The following is a 19,624-nucleotide window of genomic DNA, read 5'->3' as shown; positions in this document are numbered from 1 at the left end:
GGTGTTAGGTAAATGGCTTTATGAGCCAACACTAGCCCATGTTAACATGGGCATATAAATGGTACGGTGAAGTCAGAAAATCGATATCTTCATTTTAATTATTTTAATTTTCATACAAATCGTTTTTTTTTAATTTATACCCATTTACCTAACACCCTGTATACACGCAATATTTTTTTCGTGTGATGCTTTATTGCTAAGTCTTGAGCTTTTAAAAAATTACTTAGAATGAAATCATGATTTTTTGGATGCTTATTATTTCTATCAATGAATTTATGAAAAAAACTAAAAAGCATTGATTCTAAAAGTAAAAATGTGAAGTTTTAAATTCTTTGTCGTTTTCTAAATTAGATTTTTTTACAAATAGTAAACCGGAAGTGAAAATTTCAAAACGATTTTTCAGTAACTTCGACCATTTTTTTTGGCTTATTCCACTATTCCCCGTTGACAATCCCCGTCAACGGGGAATAGTGAACTTTTTGTTCACTAATCCCCGTTAACGCCAATTGGGGCTTATAAAACTTATAATGGGGAACAATGAACTAAAAAGTTCATTTATCCCCATTACGTTAAAAATAAAATCCTAATATAACGGGGATTAATGAACTTGTTAGTTCATTATTCCCCATTGTAAGCTCCAATTGGCGTTAACGGGGATAAGTGAACAAAAAGTTCACTATTCCCCGTTGACGGGGATTGTCAATGGGGAATAGCGGAATACGCCGTTTTTTTTACTTGAATTAAAGCTTTAAATGTGAATGTAGAATAAATTCACTTTTATGCTTATAGGCCCTGTACATCGGTAGATATTGCTAAATAAATAAATCCACCCGGAGTCCCGGACTCAGAAACCCAAAAAATTCAAGTACCTGCAATTTTTTAAAAGTAGGGATAAAATGTTTTATTCCATTGGATTTGTCGATAAAATTGATCATATTATATTACCGCGCCCTTAAACTGTATATCTATCAAAGAGAGCATTTTTTGCGACATTCGCGACTTATGACTATTGAAACACAGCATTCATCGATATAAGCTCACTTGAACACAGGGACAACACTCAGCGCAGTTTTTTGACATTTAGTAGCTTTTTTTACTATTTTTGCTCGTAAGTCGTCGTATTCGTAAGTGTATTTATTTACCGGCTGGCCTGCTCAAGTTATAAATTATAATACTCTCTCATCTGTGGCTCAAGTGCTCGTTTTACTTACTTTTCCTATAAATTAAATTGCGTGGTTGAGTAAGGACTCAAAATATAAATAATCTAAAAAATGTCTGATCGCGGTGATCGTGGTAAAAGGTATAGGAAGGATAAAGGTTGGGGTAGTTCAAAATTCATACAACCCGTAGCCAGACATCCACATCGATTGAAAGGGAAAGATATTGGCCTTTTTTACAAGAGACAACAAGCTAGGCGAAATAAAAATACACCTCTAACGGTACGTGCGATAAGTTATATTACTTTTATTATTTACCAATGTTATAGCTATGAACGCTCTTTAATTGTATTTTTTGCATTCCAGATAAATTTATCCATCCCAAGTTCTGTAATTGCTAAGTTAATAAGCAATATACAACTTATCACTAAGTTAGCAGCTCAACAAAAAATTGATATATTCCCTGAAAAGATATCTCATTTGTTCAGTCAAAAAGCTTCTTTATCAAACATTTCGTCAGATAAAAAAGACTCTGAAGTGCCAAAATCTAGTCAAGCAATCGCTGCACCTGAAGCTCATACAAGTCAAAGAAGCGATGTTGATTCCAAAACGTCGGTAAAAACAAAAATTAACACAAATTATTATTTTGATAGTGATTCTACACCAAGTACTTCAGTTGATGATATACCATTTGCACTTGATGAAGCTAGCGATACAGACAGAAAAGATTTTGACGAAAGAGTGTTGAGTCTAAGAGCACCAGCAGATTTTAAATATGGATACAAAGACATAATTACTGGAACGTTTAAGGAAAAACTCAATGAATGTCTGGCCAGAGGCATAAACATCACTAGACAAGATGAAGATATTGCAACTTTAAATCTCGTTCTGTATGAAGAACATCTAAACGCTTTATCAAAATCACACTACAAAAAACTGTTGACTTTCCGTGAAAAATTGCCAGCTTATAAGAAAACTCAGCGTGTTTTAGAAATGGTTAAAAATAACCAGGTGATTGTCATAAGTGGAGAAACTGGATGTGGGAAATCAACACAGGTTGGTTTACTATTTGGCGTCAAAAAATATTTTTTAAACAGGGCTATAGTGAACCAAAGTATATTAGTCCAAGCAGGTCATGTTTGGGAATCTACTGTTAGGCTGTATGCTTAAAATTACATGGGTATGTGGAGCTGTCTTCCCGTCCCGTCTTTTTCGATACAGACAGGATTTTGGTAAAATATGTCTTAATATAGAAAGAACAATTAACTTTTAATTGAATTTAACTTTTGTTTTAGGTACCACAAATGATTTTAGATGATGCTATTATGAAGAAAAGGGGCGGCAATGTAAAGATTCTAGTCACTCAGCCAAGAAGGATTGCTGCGTCGTCATTAGCTAGTCGAGTGGCCCAAGAACGTGCTGAAGCTCTTGGGGTTTCCGTAGGATATGCTGTGCGATTGGAAAAGTAAGTTAATAATCAACCAAAAACCAGCGTTGCCAGACGTCCCGATTTTGGCGGGACGTCCCGATTTTTTAATCAAATTTAAATGTCCCGCGCGGGACAGGCTCGGTCCCGCTTTTCGGAGAGAGACACTCACTTCACCAGAGCCCCGATTATCAAAACAGCTGACGTCAACTGTTTTGACCAATCCGTATCGCAGAATCGAAGAAGCGCGTCTGTATTGGAGACGTTAAAATTAGCGTAATCGGGGCACTGACTATTGTTTGAAACGCCATATTATTCTAAAGAATAAAACTTTTTTAATTTCGATTTTTGTTATTTTTTTCTTTTTTTATTCTAAAGACGAATTAAACGATAGAGTAAATCTGATTTAAAAATATATTTTTTTGTTAAAATACATTTTCTATGGCTAATTTTGCTATCTATTGTCACGTAAACGTAATTTTATGTCAAATAAGACGAATATTTGAAAACCTTGATTATACATATTATACGTTTTTTTACTATGTTCCGCTTCTGACGGAAGAATCCCGCTATTTTCACTCAAAAAGTACCAAAGTCACGACTTGGCGAAAAAAAAAACTGGCAACGCTGCCAAAAACACTGTAATACAGTAGTTATAATGGTTATGTTACAAACCGATGCTCAATTGTGGCTAGTGCGAATTTTAGAAAATTATATTTCTTTGATTTTGTATTTTTGCTTGTGTGCTTATGCTAGCCTACATGACCTATAAGCTTACGATGTGCGACTTTTATCGAGACATTATCGATATATGCGATAAGCATATACATTTTGACATCTACAATCATTGAGAAAAATTTATCGCAGTGTGCATCCTTGCCCGCCTATTGGCCTAAGTTTATCAATTTCCATAATTATGATAAAAATGAATCCTACATTTCAAATTTAATCATTAACTTTTCAGGGTTGACTGCAGACCACGTGGGAGCATAATGTTTTGCACCACCGGTGTTCTTCTGGTGGACTTGGAGGTCAACCAAGCGCTGTCGGACTACAGCCACATCATACTAGACGAAGTGCATGAGAGAGACACCCATGTTGATTTCGCTATGTGTATGCTAAAACAGGTGAGCTCCACTACTTATTATTAAACAACGTTGCTTTCCTGTCTGTCCTTATACATATAATCTTAGATCACACTCGGCGCTGGCTAGCCAGTTCCTCTGCTTGAACTTGGCTTGACACGCTGCCGCGTGTCTTTAAAACTACGTAACGGATTTTGATGCGGTTTTTTTTATAGATAAAGTGAATAGAGGAAGGTTTATAATGTACTAGCTTTCCGCCCGCGGCTTCGCCCGCGTGGAATTTTGTCTGTCACAGAAAAACTTTATCGCGCGCGTCCCTGTTTCAAAAACCGGGAAAAAAACTATCCTATGTCCTTTCCTAGGACAAACTATCTCTATGCCAAATTTCATCGAAATCGGTTTAGTGGTTTAGGCGTGAAAGCGAGACAGACAGTTACTTTCGCATTTATAATATTAGTATAAAACATTCATAATAATTATAGAAAAGCTGAGAAATTCCGTTGCAACCGTGCGAAGCCGGGGCGGGCCGCTAGTGTTTAAAAAAGAAGATTTCTAATTGCAATAGGAATATAGTGTTCAGTTGGTTTATAAAAAAATGTGTAAATAATTAGCAAATCATGTTTTTTTACTATAAAAAAATCTATTGCCTGGAAATGAAATGAGTATAATATATTCCCAAGTAAGTAGATAAGCGATCGTGACGGTACTCACGATCTCGGCATAAAAATCACTTTGCAGCAACAGACATTGATAGTGTGACCAAAACCAATAAAATACAGATTTCATCTGTAATTTTTTTTGTGACCAAACCACACTTAATCTAATTATTTGTTTTGACCATTGACATGTCATATTATTCTAGTTGTTTAGCGATTATAATTCACTAGCGGCCGCCCGCGACTTCGTACGCGTGGATCCCGTTTTACCCCCTTAGGAGTTGAATTTTGCAAAATCCCGGCTTAGTGAGCACCTACGTTCTAAAATGGGGGTTCCCCCCATGCAAAATTTAACAATCCTAGCAGTTGTAATTTCTGAGATTTCAATCAGTGACCTTTCGCTGTTATAGATCAGTGAAGTGAGATCAGGGCCTTGAAAGCACCCATTTATTTTTGCAGGTGTTGCAAAAACGTAAAGATTTGAAGTTGATTCTGATGAGTGCTACACTAGACGCCGAGAAATTGTGCAATTACTTTAACTTCTGCCCAATGCTGCACATCGAGGGCTTGGCATATCCAGTCAAGGATGTTTACATGGAGGAGATTCTGCATCTCACGAACTATCAGCTGGGCGAAGAAGTTATGCCGCAGAGACCTAAGAACTACCGCGGCAGAAAGTTTGACAGATCTATACACGAACAAATGGAAAAATCTATACAGTACAAAGCTGAAATTGGTAATACATAATAAATTGTCTTTGTAAACCTCAATTATGTGTAAATAAGTTACTTTTCGTAATTTTATAACTTTTTTTTTTTTCAATAATTTCAGCACCATGGTTGGAATCCGTAAAGAAATTCATGGATTCCAAAATCTACCGCACTTTACAAAATCCAAAAATAGAAGAACTCAATTATGATCTGATGCTTGAACTAATAAAATACATTTGTAGAGGCCCTCCAGGTGCTATATTGGTGTTTTTGCCTGGTATTGGGGAAATAACGAAACTTATGTCAATGTTATATGACAATGAAAGGTATTTGGGATCAAAATGCGAGATACACCCTGTTCACTCAAAACTGCCATCGCTTGACCAGCGCAGAATATTCGAAAGACCTCCTCACAATGTGAGAAAGATTGTGATTGCAACGAATATCGCTGAGACTTCAATCACTATAGATGACATTGTGTACGTCATTGACTGCGGGAAAATTAAATACAGCGGTCTAAACGTCGAGCATTACTTCTCTACTTTGAAGGTTGAATGGGCTTCTCAAGCGAATATGCGTCAAAGGTAATATTTGTTCCACTTTATAGTTTTTAGTTGAGAATCCATTTCGTCGAAATAGATTCTCCTCCAAATCTATATGCTCATTTAGGGACTAGATAGATAGCGCCGTATAATATTTCCAAGAATATTGATTTAACATACTGATTACTGACCATTTAATTCCAATCCTAAACCTTAGCTACGCTATTAACTAAAACGAATTACGGGTCTGATGACGCAGAATGTGCATTCGCAAAATGCGAACTTTTCTACACAGCTTTTGCTGAAGACTTTATAATATTAGTATGGAAAAATGCGCATTTTGTGAAGTGCATTTTCTGTGGCAGACCCATTAGTAAGTGAAAACGGCAATATTGACTGTTTTCTATTAGCTGTTACTTAAAGAAATTTGACGATATTTTGCATACCTAATATTGCCTCTTCATAACAACACGTATGATTTTCTTCTTATGTTTCTAATATCATTCTTATTCCCAGACGCGGTCGCGCCGGCCGTTGCCAACCAGGCGTCTGCTACCACCTAGTGACAACCTTCCGTGCTGCGAAGCTTCCCGAGCGCCTCCTACCAGAGATGCAAAGGAACAACTTGCTGGAACCGGTGCTGATGATTAAGCAGCTTCGACTTGGGAATGCAGCAGAAGCCTTGAAGCAGTTCCCTGATCCACCTGAAGAGGAGACTGTGAAGAGAGCTGTGAAGCATTTGCAGCAGTAAGTCTTTTAAAACTTTAAGGCTGAGTTGCACCACCTAACTTTAACGGTAACTATGACGATAACCGGTGCTATTTGTATGAAATTTGACAGATTTTTGACGTTTATCAAAGTTAAAGTATTATGGTGCAACCCAGCCTAAGTGTTATTGTGGTTCTGGAGATGCAAAGGAACAACTTGCTAGAACCTGTGCTGATGATTAAGCAGCTTCGACTTGGGAATGCAGCAGAAGCCTTGAAACAGTTCCCAGACCCACCTGAAGAGGAGACTGTGAAGAGAGCTCTGAAGCATCTGCAGCAGTAAGTTATTTATAGTATGTGTTGTTGGGGCTTCGTATGGAAAGGAACAAACTTCTGGAACCGGTGCTGATGATTAAGCAGCTTCGACTTGGAAATGCAGCAGAAGCCTTGAAGCAGTTCCCAGACCCACCTGAAGAGGAAACTGTGAAGAGAGCTGTGAAGCATTTGCAGCAGTAAGTTATTTATCGCTCTATGCAAAGGAACAATTTGCTGGAACCAGTGCTGATCATCAAGCAGCTTAGATTGGGAAACGCAACAGAAGCGTTAAAGCAGTTCCCAAATCCACCGGAGGGATGGCGAAACTTCGGATAAGGTTTTTCAGAGTTACCCCCCTATTTCTAGGCACTCTATTCGGGTGCCTGGATTATGATTAACAAAAATACCACTAGTCTTGTATTTCATAGATGTGGAGCTCTAGACGACGAAGAGAAGCTCACCCTCCTGGGATTGCAACTGGAGTGCTTATTATCCTGCAGCAGACAAGCTACTAGTGCTGGGCGCTCTGTTCGGGTGCCTTTGCTAATGTCATGATGTAAAACAAAACACTACAACTAGTATTCCATTTCCAAAAATGCGGCGCCCTAGACGACGAAGAAAAGTTAACCCCGCTGGGATGGCATCTGGCGCGTTTGCCAGGAGAAAGCTACTGCAGGGTTACTATGAAACGCTACTTACGCAGTTTCAGATCTGTCTGTCACCGTCGCTCTTGGTGGCATCTCGCTTTGCTTGAGATGGATGGCAACATTCGAAACTTCGGATTAAATGTTTTTCAGAGTTGATGTTTCTAGGCTATCTTTTCGGGTGCCTGGATTATGATTAATCAGGGTGTCCACATTCTGGAAAGTCAGGGAAAGTCAGGGAAAAGTCAGGGAAGCTCATAGCAGTCAGGGAAAGTCAGTGAAATAGAGGGGTCACCTGGAAAGTCAGGGAAACATTGAGATTTTGTCTCCCGAAATTTCCCAGTGATTGTAAAATGAGGGATTTATTTAATTTATGCTCTAGAAAGACCTTTGATCTTGACTATCGAAGCATTTTTTTTTCAGATTTGGAGTGATCTACATTATGACTTTGTTTTTAGTCATAATTATATTACTCCTTTTTAGTTTTTTATCTAATGAAGTGGATTGATCTAAATTATGACATAATTTTGTTCATATAGATGACCCACGCTGAACTGTCCCACCAAACTCAATGACAGGGGGGCGCTACCATCGTTCAACTATATGGTTTCCAACATGGCAAAAATCGGAACCAGCGATCCGGTATAGACGGTGGCGCCCCGCTGTCAATGTCATGGACAGGACAGTTCAGTATTTTGGAACTATAATTAGATTACTTTCATATAGTTTTTTTTTTCAGGACTAGAGTGATCTATGTTATGTTTTTTTTTGTCATAACTAGATTACTCCTTTTTGTTTTAATAGTTGTACTTTTTTGTTTCAGTAAAATGATATATTTTCTATTGTCGATGTGAAAGTGCAACTTATAACTTATGTTTATTTATTATTTTTTTTATTATTATTTATTGATTTGATTATTGAATGAAGACTAGTGAGCAGTTCACTGTGAGTGCTATTAATACAGGGTGGAAACGATAAGTGATCTCATTCGATTATTTCTAAACTACACAAGATATCGAAAAACTGTATCTCAATGTCTCTCTGACTCTGACTCCATCCAGCTCAATGGTACCATAATATTGCATTGTCATCGTACTTACACAAGTATACCAAATTTCAGCTCAATTGATTAAGGAGAACTGGTTTTAAATTCAGTTGTAAGATTTATCCCATACTAACTAACAAGCGAAGTGCTTGTAAAAATGGTACGCATATCTTTTTTGCGACTAGGTTTCTTAGAGTACCATTTTGGAATCTTGGATAGTTGCGTCAACTTTAAAAAAACTTGCCGCAGTAGTGTTCATACTTTTTTTTTACAAAACGATGAGTCAAAGTGGAGTGAAAGTAAAAATCGTTCAAAATTTTAAGGAAATAAAATATTTTGATTAACTTTTGTGTAAAAACTGCAAGGATTCTGGGGGTTTTAAGAGTTGGGGTGAACAGCAGCACTACTTAAGTTGCCGATATAAACAGAAAACCAGGAATAATTGAAAAATTGTGGTCGTGGTAATGTAAAATATCATAAGGGGTGTCAATTTTCGTTGAATTTCATAATTTATTGTGTAAGTTAAAAAATAATTGAGATAGATTTTTTTCCTTATTTTTCCTAAAGTCCTGTGGCGTCGGCTTATCCTTGAATTTTGGGACACGTTGTATACATAGTTGGTCAGGGAATTTTGAAAAAATTGTCAGGGAAAGTCAGGGAAAAGTCAGGGAATTTTTTCGAACATTTGCAGTGGACACCCTGATTAATACAAATCACTACCACTAATCTTGTGTTTCATAGATGTGGAGCGCTGGATGACGAAGAGAAGCTGACCCCGCTGGGATGGCACTTGGCGCGCTTACCAGTACATCCTGCAGCGGGGAAACTACTGGTCCTGGGCGCCCTGTTTGGATGCCTCGACCGTGCGGCGAGTGTGGCAGCTGTGTGGAGCTTCAAAGACCCGTTCTTGCTTATACTTGGTAATGATTTTCTCAGTTTATACCTCTCTACTCTTCTCTCTCTCTATTGCCTCTGGTTGATTACAGAATCGTCCTATGGAGACTAAATGACCTGATGATGTATATTAAAAACGCTTAGTAACACAATTTCACCACAATAGTTAACGCCACTCGAATCAACAGTCCGATGCGGACACCGTTGTACTATCGCCGCCTCCTTGATGGAGACATATTTGTAGGTTAAATTACTTGTAGGTTCAGTTTCCCTCGTACCTTGATTTTTTAATGACGATGAACTTGTATAATAACCAAGCATTATTTCTCATAATATCAAGTCCATTATCAAGAATGTAGCCATTTTAACAAGTGAACCCATTTGCAGACAAAGATAACGAAATAAAAGAAGTAAAGCGCCAGCTAGCAATGGGTGAACCTAGCGATCATATGGCCCTATCCGAAGCCATAATACAATGGGAGCAATGTGACCCAGGAGAGCGCAAAGCATTCGCCTATGCAAACTTCCTATCAAACAGCACGTTAGAACTGCTGTCAGAAATGAAGAAACAGCTGGGAGGAAACTTGCAGCAAATGGGATTCTTGAATACGGGAAGAGTGACATCCACATTTGAAAACAGGAACTATGAGAATTTGAGCCTTTTCAAGGCTATTGTCGCAGCATCGCTGTACCCCAATATTACCTCTGTCAGGCAAGTATTTCGTGATATTTAAAATAATTTCCATTTGATTGTTTTCGACGCTGGTATCACGACGAAGACTTTGGAGCTTTCCATTCCAAAGTACAACTTTTGTAAAGGTTCGCGCGTGCGCGATAACGATGGCAGTCAATGCGTTTACGTCTGATTGCCATCGCCATTGCGCATGCGGCCTGCTCGCGTTTGGTCGAACCTTTAAAGAACACCTCGTTCTGTTCTAAAACCTCAATTAATTTTCAATCAACTGTTTTTAAATGCTTTCAAATATGGTTAACGTTAACAGCTGGTATTGCCATACAAAATCTATGGGAGAATCGCGTATTAACAGCTCAAAAAACTGCGTCAAAAATCGTACTGGCCGGTTTTTATTTTGATTCCGCTTTGCAGATGGATAAATTTACACGCTCGTAATCCAAACAAGCAAATACGAGTGTGCCCTAAATCTCCCGATGGGCCGATGACCATTCATCCCAGCAGTCTCATGAGTCCGCCTAAAAGACTGCCTCACAGGCCTCTGCCGCCGAGGACTCCGCCATGTCTTAACCCTGGCGCCAACTGGCTGGTGTACTGGCTGAAGCAGAAGTCTTCGGACATGTTTCTGATCGATGTCACTCTTGTGTACTCGCTGCCTTTGCTGTTCTTCGGGGAGCTGAATATTTCGGAAAGTAAGTAGGGGTAGTTGTGTTCTTGGGTTTTTGTGTGTTGTATAGTAAATTTTATTTTGTTAAACCATGATGTCATCACACCGACGGGTGATTGTATGTAAAAATTGGGCGTGTCAGTATTCAGGACAAAAGGTCTCTCTCAAACTTATTCTAACTCAATTTGATGATTTGCAACTTCTTTGCGACAGTAGCCAAAACAGGTTCTATCATAAGTATCTGACTAACAAGTTGTCAGGAAATATGAAAATAACCTTTATAACTGTAATTTCATGATATTCAATTAATCTTGCTGAGCACAGTCGATTGCTTCGTTTTTTGCTTCAATTCAACCTATTACCGTCCACTACTGGAAAAACGTCTCCCCCATTGAATTCCAAAACGACCGGTCCTGCGCTAACTGCATCCAGGTGCTTCCTGATTGCTTAGCAGGTTGATTATTCGACTACTCTTGCCCGTTGTATAAAATCTGATTATTTTCAGCCGAGCAAAACGAACCAAACTATTGCTACGTATGGATAACGTGTTACAGAGTCAAAATGTTGAAAGAGACTGCAAAGCTTCTCTTTCAACTAAGGTCGCTACTGGACCAAGTCCTAGCATCCAAGATTATGGTCCGAAGTAAGCACTCTACACATAACTCCGATTTTGAGGAGAAAGTACTGAAGTAAGTAATTTAATCTGTATTGTTATTTGCATAGGGTTGATTTCGCTTAGGATATATTAACAAAGTATTATAGGGTTGCATAACGGGTTGATATGAAATATTAAATTATAAATAATAATTTCTTTATAAAAGCCATTTTTATAAACTACCACTTCAATACCGTAGTTAATCAATGGTAAACAAATTATAGACCTAATTTCATGCTTTTTACTCTTCGATAACTAAAATCGTTAAAGCATTCTACGTCAAATTATTTTGTAAATATTAGCATTTATGGCCCTTTTATTCTATGACTATTTTAAATATTACCACTGACACTAACATAAGGAATTATGGATATGATCTTCTTGTACCCTTATAGCACTAAAGCAAAGTTGCCTGTTATCATTTTTTGATAAATTTTATATACATTTTATTTAGTAGTCATTCTATATACAGTTTTTCCAAGTTTACAACTAGCCTTAGGCTTTCCGAAGGGTTATTGTTATTTTTTGTTTGAAACGCTTAGTTTTTCTTTGCAGCGCCGTAATAGAGGTTATAACGGCGGAAGACGAGCGAGCTGAATACCTAGACGGAGGCACTGAATCAGATACCTCCGAAAGTGATTCCAGATACTAAAAAATAAAACTTAAATAATCATAATTTATCTCTTGATTTTTTATTTTATTTTTACCCATTGGCAATTTCAATATACCTAATGTATATTTTTATGTACACTATTGTGGCAACCCTAAAATGACATGACTGATAATATTGTTTTGACTTTTGAGAAGATAATACTTTTTTCTTGTTTATTTTATTTTATTGAGTTACCAAAAACATTTCTATCTCTCGTTTATAGGATAAGTATTAATTTATAACAGGTTATATTAGAGGTTATTAAAATGCTTTCATCATTCCAAGTAAGTATTTATAGAGTAGGTATAATTTAAATGTTCTATTCAATTAGATGCATATCTATTCAATACCTACTCATTAAATTTAAAGAACCTATTAATTTCTTATGTGTTTAGGTTCTAACCTAAAAACTACCTATGTTCATAAATTACTTTAAAAATGTGTTATCTTTGGATTTTATTGCATTAATATCAAGTGTCATTTTGTATATTTTTTTAAGTAGGTATACATCATATTTTCACTTAATTTCATGTTTTTTACAGAGAAAATGCACAAGACCTTTGCACCTAGTATACAGACAGATCAACACTCAGTATGTTACAACTAATGAAACTGATGGGACCCGAGAAGTGATTTTAAATCATGAAAAAACAAAGTAAGTTGATATTTTTAACATTTATTTTAATTAAGATCTGAAGTCCTTAAAGACATAAAACTAACTTTTCAAGTTTGATTTTACCAAACCATTGTTAAAAATGTCTTTTTTATATTGTATTATTTTACATTATTTAGGCTTAATTATGTTAATGATTAAGCTAACTATTAAAGTTAATGACTTGTTAGTGTTAATCTTAGCATAGTTAAATTAACCATTTAATAAAATTGTGTTCTTTATTATTCAGAAATTCCTTATCATTGGAAATGATGGACAACCTCATTGAGGCCATAAATACAAACAAAGACGACACTGCCCTGAGGGCTATAGTCCTATCAGCCAAAGGGAACGTGTTCTCAGCTGGCCATAACTTGAAAGAGTTAGTAAGTAACTGTAAGTTATTTCTTAATCATTGCAACTCATAAATAAAAATAAACTCGACCAATATTGTCACTAAAAGTAATATTAAATGTAAAAAATCCTCTGTCTTTGTCTGCTTGTCTGTAATAATAATAAGTTTTTGTTTACATAGTAAAAAAATATTGATGATTGCCTGAATGAAGAAATAATTCATTAATTGTCAAGAAAGATATTTTTTTAAGAACTTGATAAATATTAAGATTTAGGACTTATGAGTTTAGTTTGGTTTCATTTTCTTTTTGTTACTTTCCTAAACCGTTTACGTTAGAAAAAGTTTAACGTTTCATTATTATCGATTTCATTGCTTCACGCTCAAATCTTATTATGTTTTAAGGCTCCATTGTGTCATTGAAAAAATTCACTGTTTATTTATTTCGTGTCGTCTTTTCAGCAATCCAGCAGTGGTGTGGAGCAACACAAGTTGGTGTTCCGCAAGGCTACCGAACTTATGAAATCCATAGTTTTAAGTCCAGTGCCAGTTATTGCTAAGGTAACATTTCAAAAAAAGTTGCACAAGAAATATCTAAAAGTAGAAGGGTTCTTTTTTTTGTGATTCCCTTTTGTTTAAAAAAAGAGCAATAAACGCGTTTATTAACATTATTCTATTCCTTGAGACAGTCTGGTAAAAATATATATAGCACAGTTAAACCCGTAATTTTTATAATTTCATCGGAAGCATCATTGTGTTGTGTAGGATTTAGGTGATAGAAATTCTTACTGTACATACACTAACGCGAAATTATCTACTGCTTGGAATAACCTCCTTTTTATTGGTACCTACATATTATTAGCTGCACCTGTATGAATAATATGGTTTCTATAACTTAATAATCCGTATTTTTGTAGGTGAACGGGTTTGCCACAGCCGCGGGATGCCAACTAGTCGCTACGTGTGACATGATAGTGTGTTCAGACACTAGCAAGTTCTCCACACCTGGGTAAATATAACTATAAACATATTTCAATTCTTATGCTCTTTACAATTAAGTTGGTTTTGCAACTAACAAGGTAACCTTTATGTGCCTATCTACAGTATTGTTTATTTCTTTTTTATCGTTATCTAACCGATAAAATTGTTTCTAGAAACACGCCTATTTTAGCACACTTGATAATTTAATAGTAATTGCGTGATTATTACTTAACCCATCGTTACGCGAATTGGTCCCTAATGCTGGATTTCTATATTCAATCCTTAGATTATTAATCTAAGATTCAATCCTAATCCAAATTATACGGATTTGGATTGTCAACTGTCAAATTTTAATATGTTTTTGGCCAAAATAACTGCGGTTTTTGATGTTTTTACATTTTTATATTGTTTATAAGACTATTTAAACAATATTAAAGTGTAAATGCATCGAAAATTTTGGAAATATAATCTAAAACTGAATTCAATTTGACAGTTGTAATCTAGATTTGTTGGACAAGGATTGAATATGGGAATCGGGCGTAAAAATAATGATTCATTCGTTATTAAGTCGCATATATCGACTGATTTGTATTTAATCATGCCTTATCATCGAAAATCTCAGATCGGTTCAAGATTAGACCTTAAATTGATTTCTAATACTTTAAAACTTTTCTTTATTTCAGAGCGAACTTTGGTATATTTTGCTCAACGCCGGGAATCGCGGTCGGTCGTTCTGTACCAAAATCAAGAGCGACTTACATGCTTTTTACAGGTAAATTCAACATTTATAAATGTTTGTATGTTTTTATCGGCGTAAACCCTAGCTGTGGTTTCCCATTCAAATCCTACAAGGGCTAAATTTAGTAATATGCCCCAATATTTACATCATAGTTAAATAATTATTTCCTTCTTTTACAGGAGAACCGATCACCGCGCAAGAGGCCTACGACAGTGGTCTTGTCACTAAAGTAGTCCCTGCCAATCTTTTAGACGAAGAAGTGAACAAAATAATAGAAAAGATCAAGCACAAGAGCCGCAGCGTCATATCGTTAGGAAAGAAATTCTACTATGAACAAATCGACTTGGATCTCTTTGAAGCTTATAAATTGGGTGAAGATATCATGGTACAGAATATCAATATGAACGATGGCCAAGAAGGCATTATGAGCTTTGTCGAAAAAAGGAAACCTAAATGGAATCATTAGTAGTTCTGAAATGTAATTGGTGTTGCTCGTCTCTTGTTTTGCAGTGTTTTTTATAACATAATATTACTATTTATAACATATTTTAATATGATAGGGGAATATTTGTATGAATAAAATATACCTTTCAATTACACCTATCTTTTATTTCTATCGTAATAAAACTTATCGCATCTCACAAGCAGCAACTGAAGGAATGGAACATGCAGTTACATTTTGCGATAGTTACAATATAAGGTGTTATTTTTTGTACTGATCATACTTTACCAACGCATCTAATAAAATCATACAAATACAACCCAAGTGTTTTTAAAAAAAAATTCAGGCTAGTTTTCGAGTAAAACGACAAAGAATGTTTCGAAAAAAATAAAAAATAAATCATCCTTTGAGCGCGGTGAGTATTCGTTTACGCACTATCGTAGTAGCCGGCCGAGGGCAACGACCGCTGCCACGTGCCGCGCCGCGTGAGTCGGCCATATTGATATCGCTGCCAGTCGCTCCGCGCCCATAGCCCGCGCCGAGCCGCCGATCGGCATGCGGGAGCGCAACAACATAAATAATCGTACCAGTCCGTCCAATGCGCCCAAACGTGTTGCAGTGTATGTGCGAGTTATTACAATGCCGCGCTTGATCAATAACAAAACGCTGGTGAAATTATGTTTCGGGCACACTAACTGGCCGACGAGAAACATTGACGAGTCGAAAACCTTCATACCTTGCTTGTTTGGAGCCGCGTAGCGCTTCAGGGAGCGCAGCCGTATCCTGACTTGACGAGATCCCGTGCGCTTCGAGGACGAAGTTCTGGATTTCAATTTCAATCACCGGCACAGTGCTGGCGGTACCCAGATGCGAGCGCCGCAGACGGCGGCTTTTGCGTAAAAATACGGAATGCCTTATCAAGGAGTTGTTGCCAGAGGGCCACGACCGCGACCGAGTTCTATCGATGGTTATTGCGGAAGTCTACCTAGGTACATACCTACAGTGTGATTTGGACAGATGAGTGCTTGTTTACGCGAAAGGGACTTTTTCCGTAAAAAAGTTAGTGCGCGAATTGTGAATACAACATCCGACGTGGTGTCTAGTGAACAGCAAGCAAGTGTGCAGCCCGAAAGCATTACCTCAATTCGATCGTGGCTAGATTAGACAGTGCAAGACAGTGTTTACGTGAACATTCAATAAAGGCTTGACGTTCAAAATGTATTGTGATTAGTGTAATAATAACCTAGGAACTTTAAATAACAACATTCAAAATAGGTAAATGTGTGAATAAGTAAAATCAATGAATCTAAAGTGTGATGGCAAATCATAATTTAGGAATTAAAACCAGGAAAATTGATCAGTGAGTTTTATTTACAACACCTATTCATATTCAATATTAGGGTGCATTTCCACTGAAGCGAAGCGAAGTAGTAATAGGTATGTACCTATCAATTTTTTATTACGTCTCTAAATAAATTGCGTAGGCATTACGAAACCGTAGATATTGAATTCCAATTTCTATCCTTTTTTAAATTTCTAGTTTAACGCGGATGATTCGCCTCGGTTCGTTGGAAAAGTCCCCCGCTATTACACTAATGAAAATACACTTATTTACCTACTTATGTAGCTAGATTTTGTTTCTCCCAGCGCGTAGTACCTATTAACATGACGTAACATCGTACATACTCACGAGTGATAATTTTTGGTAACGTAGGCTTAGTGTAATCTAACCTTTATGTGTGTGAACGTTGAATGAACGCGCGCGGCCATTGTTCGTACTCGTATGAATGAAATGAGTAAAGAAAGAGAGAGAGGCAGTGAGTGAAGACAGGATGGTTGTAAAAATAATATCTTTTTTTTGTTAGGAAAAGTAAAAACAAAAACTAGCCTGATTTTTTTTTTAAAAACACTTGGGTTGTATTTGTATGATTTTATTAGATGCCTTGGTAAAGTATGATCAGTACAAAAAATTACACCTTATATATTTGGCCAATAGGTCATTATAAAATATATACACCACCATATTGCAATCATACTTATGAAGTGAATATTATGAACATAAACATAGCAAGAATTACATGGCAATGAATCTGTTTATGTATTACCATTTCAGCATCATGAAATACAATGAAATTGTCAAATAACAAAAGCATACCACCCAGTCTGATTGTGTTATGCAGTTGCTATTAATAATAACAATTTAACAACTTAAAAAACTACCAGCAATAGAAGAATCTGCCAAATTCAGTTTTGTTAGGAATGTATCTTGAATTTCAAACCCAATCATAAATCTGTTGTAAGAAACATTGTTTGGCTGACTGTGACACAAAATAGTCAAACAATACTTTTTTTAAAAGACCAAAATAAAATATAATTAATATTGATAAATATCTAGCTACTGAATAATTTATATTAATAATAGTATGCACATTGTATGACAAACACTGTTTATTGTCAATATTACAGGCATTATGTATAATTGATAAGCATGTGTGTTGATAGTATAATAAACATTACCTGTTGTGCTTATTAGGAGTTTTAAAATGCATAAACGAGATATACAGTAGAATTACTCCATTAATATTACAAACTACACAAAACAGTAAAATATTACCGAAAAACTTAAACACAGACCAAAACGTTACATGATTAGTCTAACTTTGATAACTACTTAGAGCCCTTTTCACAACCTGCAAACAATATTTAGTATAATGAGAAAAAGGCTCTAAAAGGTCTTAATTTTTTAATAAGAAATACTAAAATTTTGACACCAAAACTCCCTAAACAATATTGTGAGTGAACAATGAAGACTGAGTCCCTTACAGCTTAGATCTTAATTAGATACGTAAAATTACATAGTCCTTTGGATCAGTATAAAGATCATCATTCACAAACAATGGAAATTGTCAGTCAGTGTGGGAAATGATCAAAAATGTTGATTCCCATACGCTGTTGATAACACCGTATCTCACTTCTTGGCGAGTTCATTTGAAAGCCAGTCCAGGCCTTCGTATAATCCTTGTCCTTGTGTCGCACATGTAGCTTGGATGTACCACTGGAGAACGAAAAACACATTTTTATTTTTATCTGAGTAAGTAAATACTCTATGATGCAATTACAAATGACATAAGTTTAATGCAATAGTTTGTAAATTGCATTGTGATTGAAATAAAATACTTTGAGGGGAAAAAAGTGGGACAAATATCATGCAGTCTCAGCAGCATTGTCAGAAATAAACAGTACCAGATACATATTAATATAGCATACAATGCTTTAATTAATGATATAATTTTAGAATTTTCCCTGATATTTCAATTGAAACCTATACAAGCAGATAAAACAATGCAACAATATTACTTGATGATGCAATTGTGTATCATAAAGAAATTAAGTAATAGTTTTAAGATAACATATTAAGAACAATGTACAAGACAAAAACAGTAAATACTCACACGACGATTCCTTTGTCCGTTCAAATTAAGTGCATTAGTAAGCTCGGCAGCAGTCATTGCGTTTGGCATGTCCTGTTTGTTTGCAAACACTAACACAACTGCATCTCTTAGTTCGTCTTCTTTTAGCTAGAAATAATAAAGAATTGTGTATCAATTTTATGGAGTACACAATATTGCAACACAGGTGACAGTAGAGTTGAAGTGATAGATGGTGACTCAGCTCATGCTGATGAATCCATGAAAGAACTGGTTTTAGGGCGCTCCATTCTAACATTTCTAACATAAGGAAGAAAGTATTTAGAAATTTTGTAAATGAGAATTGGAGGGAAAGTGGTTGGGTCAGCTTAGAATTTGATTTTCATCTTTAAAATCTACAAATTGTCATGAATAAAAAAGACCTACCTGTTATTTTTTTCTATGTTCAACAGTAGATATCCTGTGGCTGGATTGATGAATAAAAAAGATGTGTACATTGTTTTGTTTATTATCTAATGGTTAATAACATTACTAGTAATGTTCTACTCACCATACTACTAAGCTCTTGTTCAGCCTCTGCTAATCTTTTAGTGTCACTGGAGTCCACAACAAAGATCAAGCCCTGCGTGTTCTGGTAGTAGTGGCGCCATAGCTTCCTGATCTTATCCTGGCCACCGACGTCCCACACGGTGAAGCTGATGTTCTTGTACTCTACCGTCTCCACATTGAAGCCGATTGTCGGTATCGTAGTCACGATCTCGCCTAACTTTAGCTTGTAAAGTATTGTAGTCTTTCCGGCGGCGTCAAGCCCCACTGCAAGAAACAACCAAAATTAGTCAATCAATAGACATCACTGAATCAATCTCACACAAAGAAATACTAAAAGAAATAGTATTATCTACGCAAACCGAGCTGTCATGAGTCATGTCACTCACCCATTAGAATACGCATCTGTTTTTTGCCGAAAAGCCGAGTAAAAACACTTGATATCGTTAAACCCATGGTTTGCTATGTCCACTGATACTCCTCAATGAAGAATTATATAAAAACGTTCAATGAATTTAGCAAAATAACACAGAAACAGCTAAAACAAAGTTTTGATCACCATACGTCGACGTTTCCAATTTTTTTTACGTCAATGATAGTGATGTGCTCGCACCGTTACTTTTATATAAAAAGAGGTT

The 19,624-nt window shown here is 36.2% G+C and overlaps 3 protein-coding genes across 4 annotated transcripts; 2 read left to right on the top strand and 1 right to left on the bottom strand.

Moving 5' to 3' along the window:
- Positions 1-1,043: 1,043 nt before the first annotated feature.
- On the top strand, positions 1,044-11,875 carry Rhau (ATP-dependent RNA helicase Rhau). 2 transcript variants are annotated; one of them, XM_028304174.1, is made up of 13 exons: positions 1,044-1,439; positions 1,524-2,213; positions 2,453-2,622; positions 3,548-3,710; positions 4,784-5,060; positions 5,156-5,618; positions 6,093-6,186; positions 6,486-6,622; positions 9,029-9,207; positions 9,569-9,893; positions 10,287-10,564; positions 11,045-11,228; positions 11,750-11,875. In XM_028304174.1, exons 1-13 carry the CDS (start codon positions 1,272-1,274, stop codon positions 11,844-11,846), a joined length of 3,225 nt encoding a protein of 1,074 aa, XP_028159975.1. In that variant the 5' UTR covers positions 1,044-1,271; the 3' UTR covers positions 11,847-11,875. The 2 variants fall into 2 exon arrangements, with proteins under 2 accessions (XP_028159975.1, XP_028159974.1); XM_028304173.1 differs by lacking the exon at positions 6,486-6,622 and having other exon boundaries at positions 1,046-1,439; positions 6,093-6,323.
- Positions 11,876-11,954: 79 nt separating this feature from the next.
- LOC114352552 (enoyl-CoA hydratase domain-containing protein 3, mitochondrial) lies at positions 11,955-15,269 on the top strand. Its single transcript, XM_028304182.1, has 7 exons — positions 11,955-12,130; positions 12,389-12,501; positions 12,749-12,884; positions 13,313-13,411; positions 13,768-13,859; positions 14,515-14,603; positions 14,750-15,269. Exons 1-7 carry the CDS (start codon positions 12,113-12,115, stop codon positions 15,034-15,036), a joined length of 834 nt encoding a protein of 277 aa, XP_028159983.1. The 5' UTR covers positions 11,955-12,112; the 3' UTR covers positions 15,037-15,269.
- Positions 15,270-16,365: 1,096 nt separating this feature from the next.
- Positions 16,366-19,589, bottom strand: Arf102F (ADP-ribosylation factor 2). Its single transcript, XM_028304184.1, has 4 exons — positions 19,376-19,589; positions 18,991-19,253; positions 18,465-18,590; positions 16,366-18,067 (listed from the first exon to the last, which is right to left on the bottom strand). The coding sequence occupies exons 1-4, from the start codon at positions 19,440-19,442 to the stop codon at positions 17,981-17,983; spliced, it is 543 nt and encodes a 180-aa protein (XP_028159985.1). The 5' UTR covers positions 19,443-19,589; the 3' UTR covers positions 16,366-17,980.
- Between the last annotated feature and the right edge of the window lie 35 nt (positions 19,590-19,624).

This window comes from Ostrinia furnacalis, unplaced genomic scaffold, assembly GCF_004193835.3.
Source record: "Ostrinia furnacalis isolate ACB-3 unplaced genomic scaffold, ASM419383v2 OfSCF1404, whole genome shotgun sequence".
Taxonomy (NCBI): Eukaryota; Metazoa; Arthropoda; class Insecta; order Lepidoptera; family Crambidae; genus Ostrinia; species Ostrinia furnacalis.
This window is presented reverse-complemented; position numbering and strand designations above follow the sequence as displayed.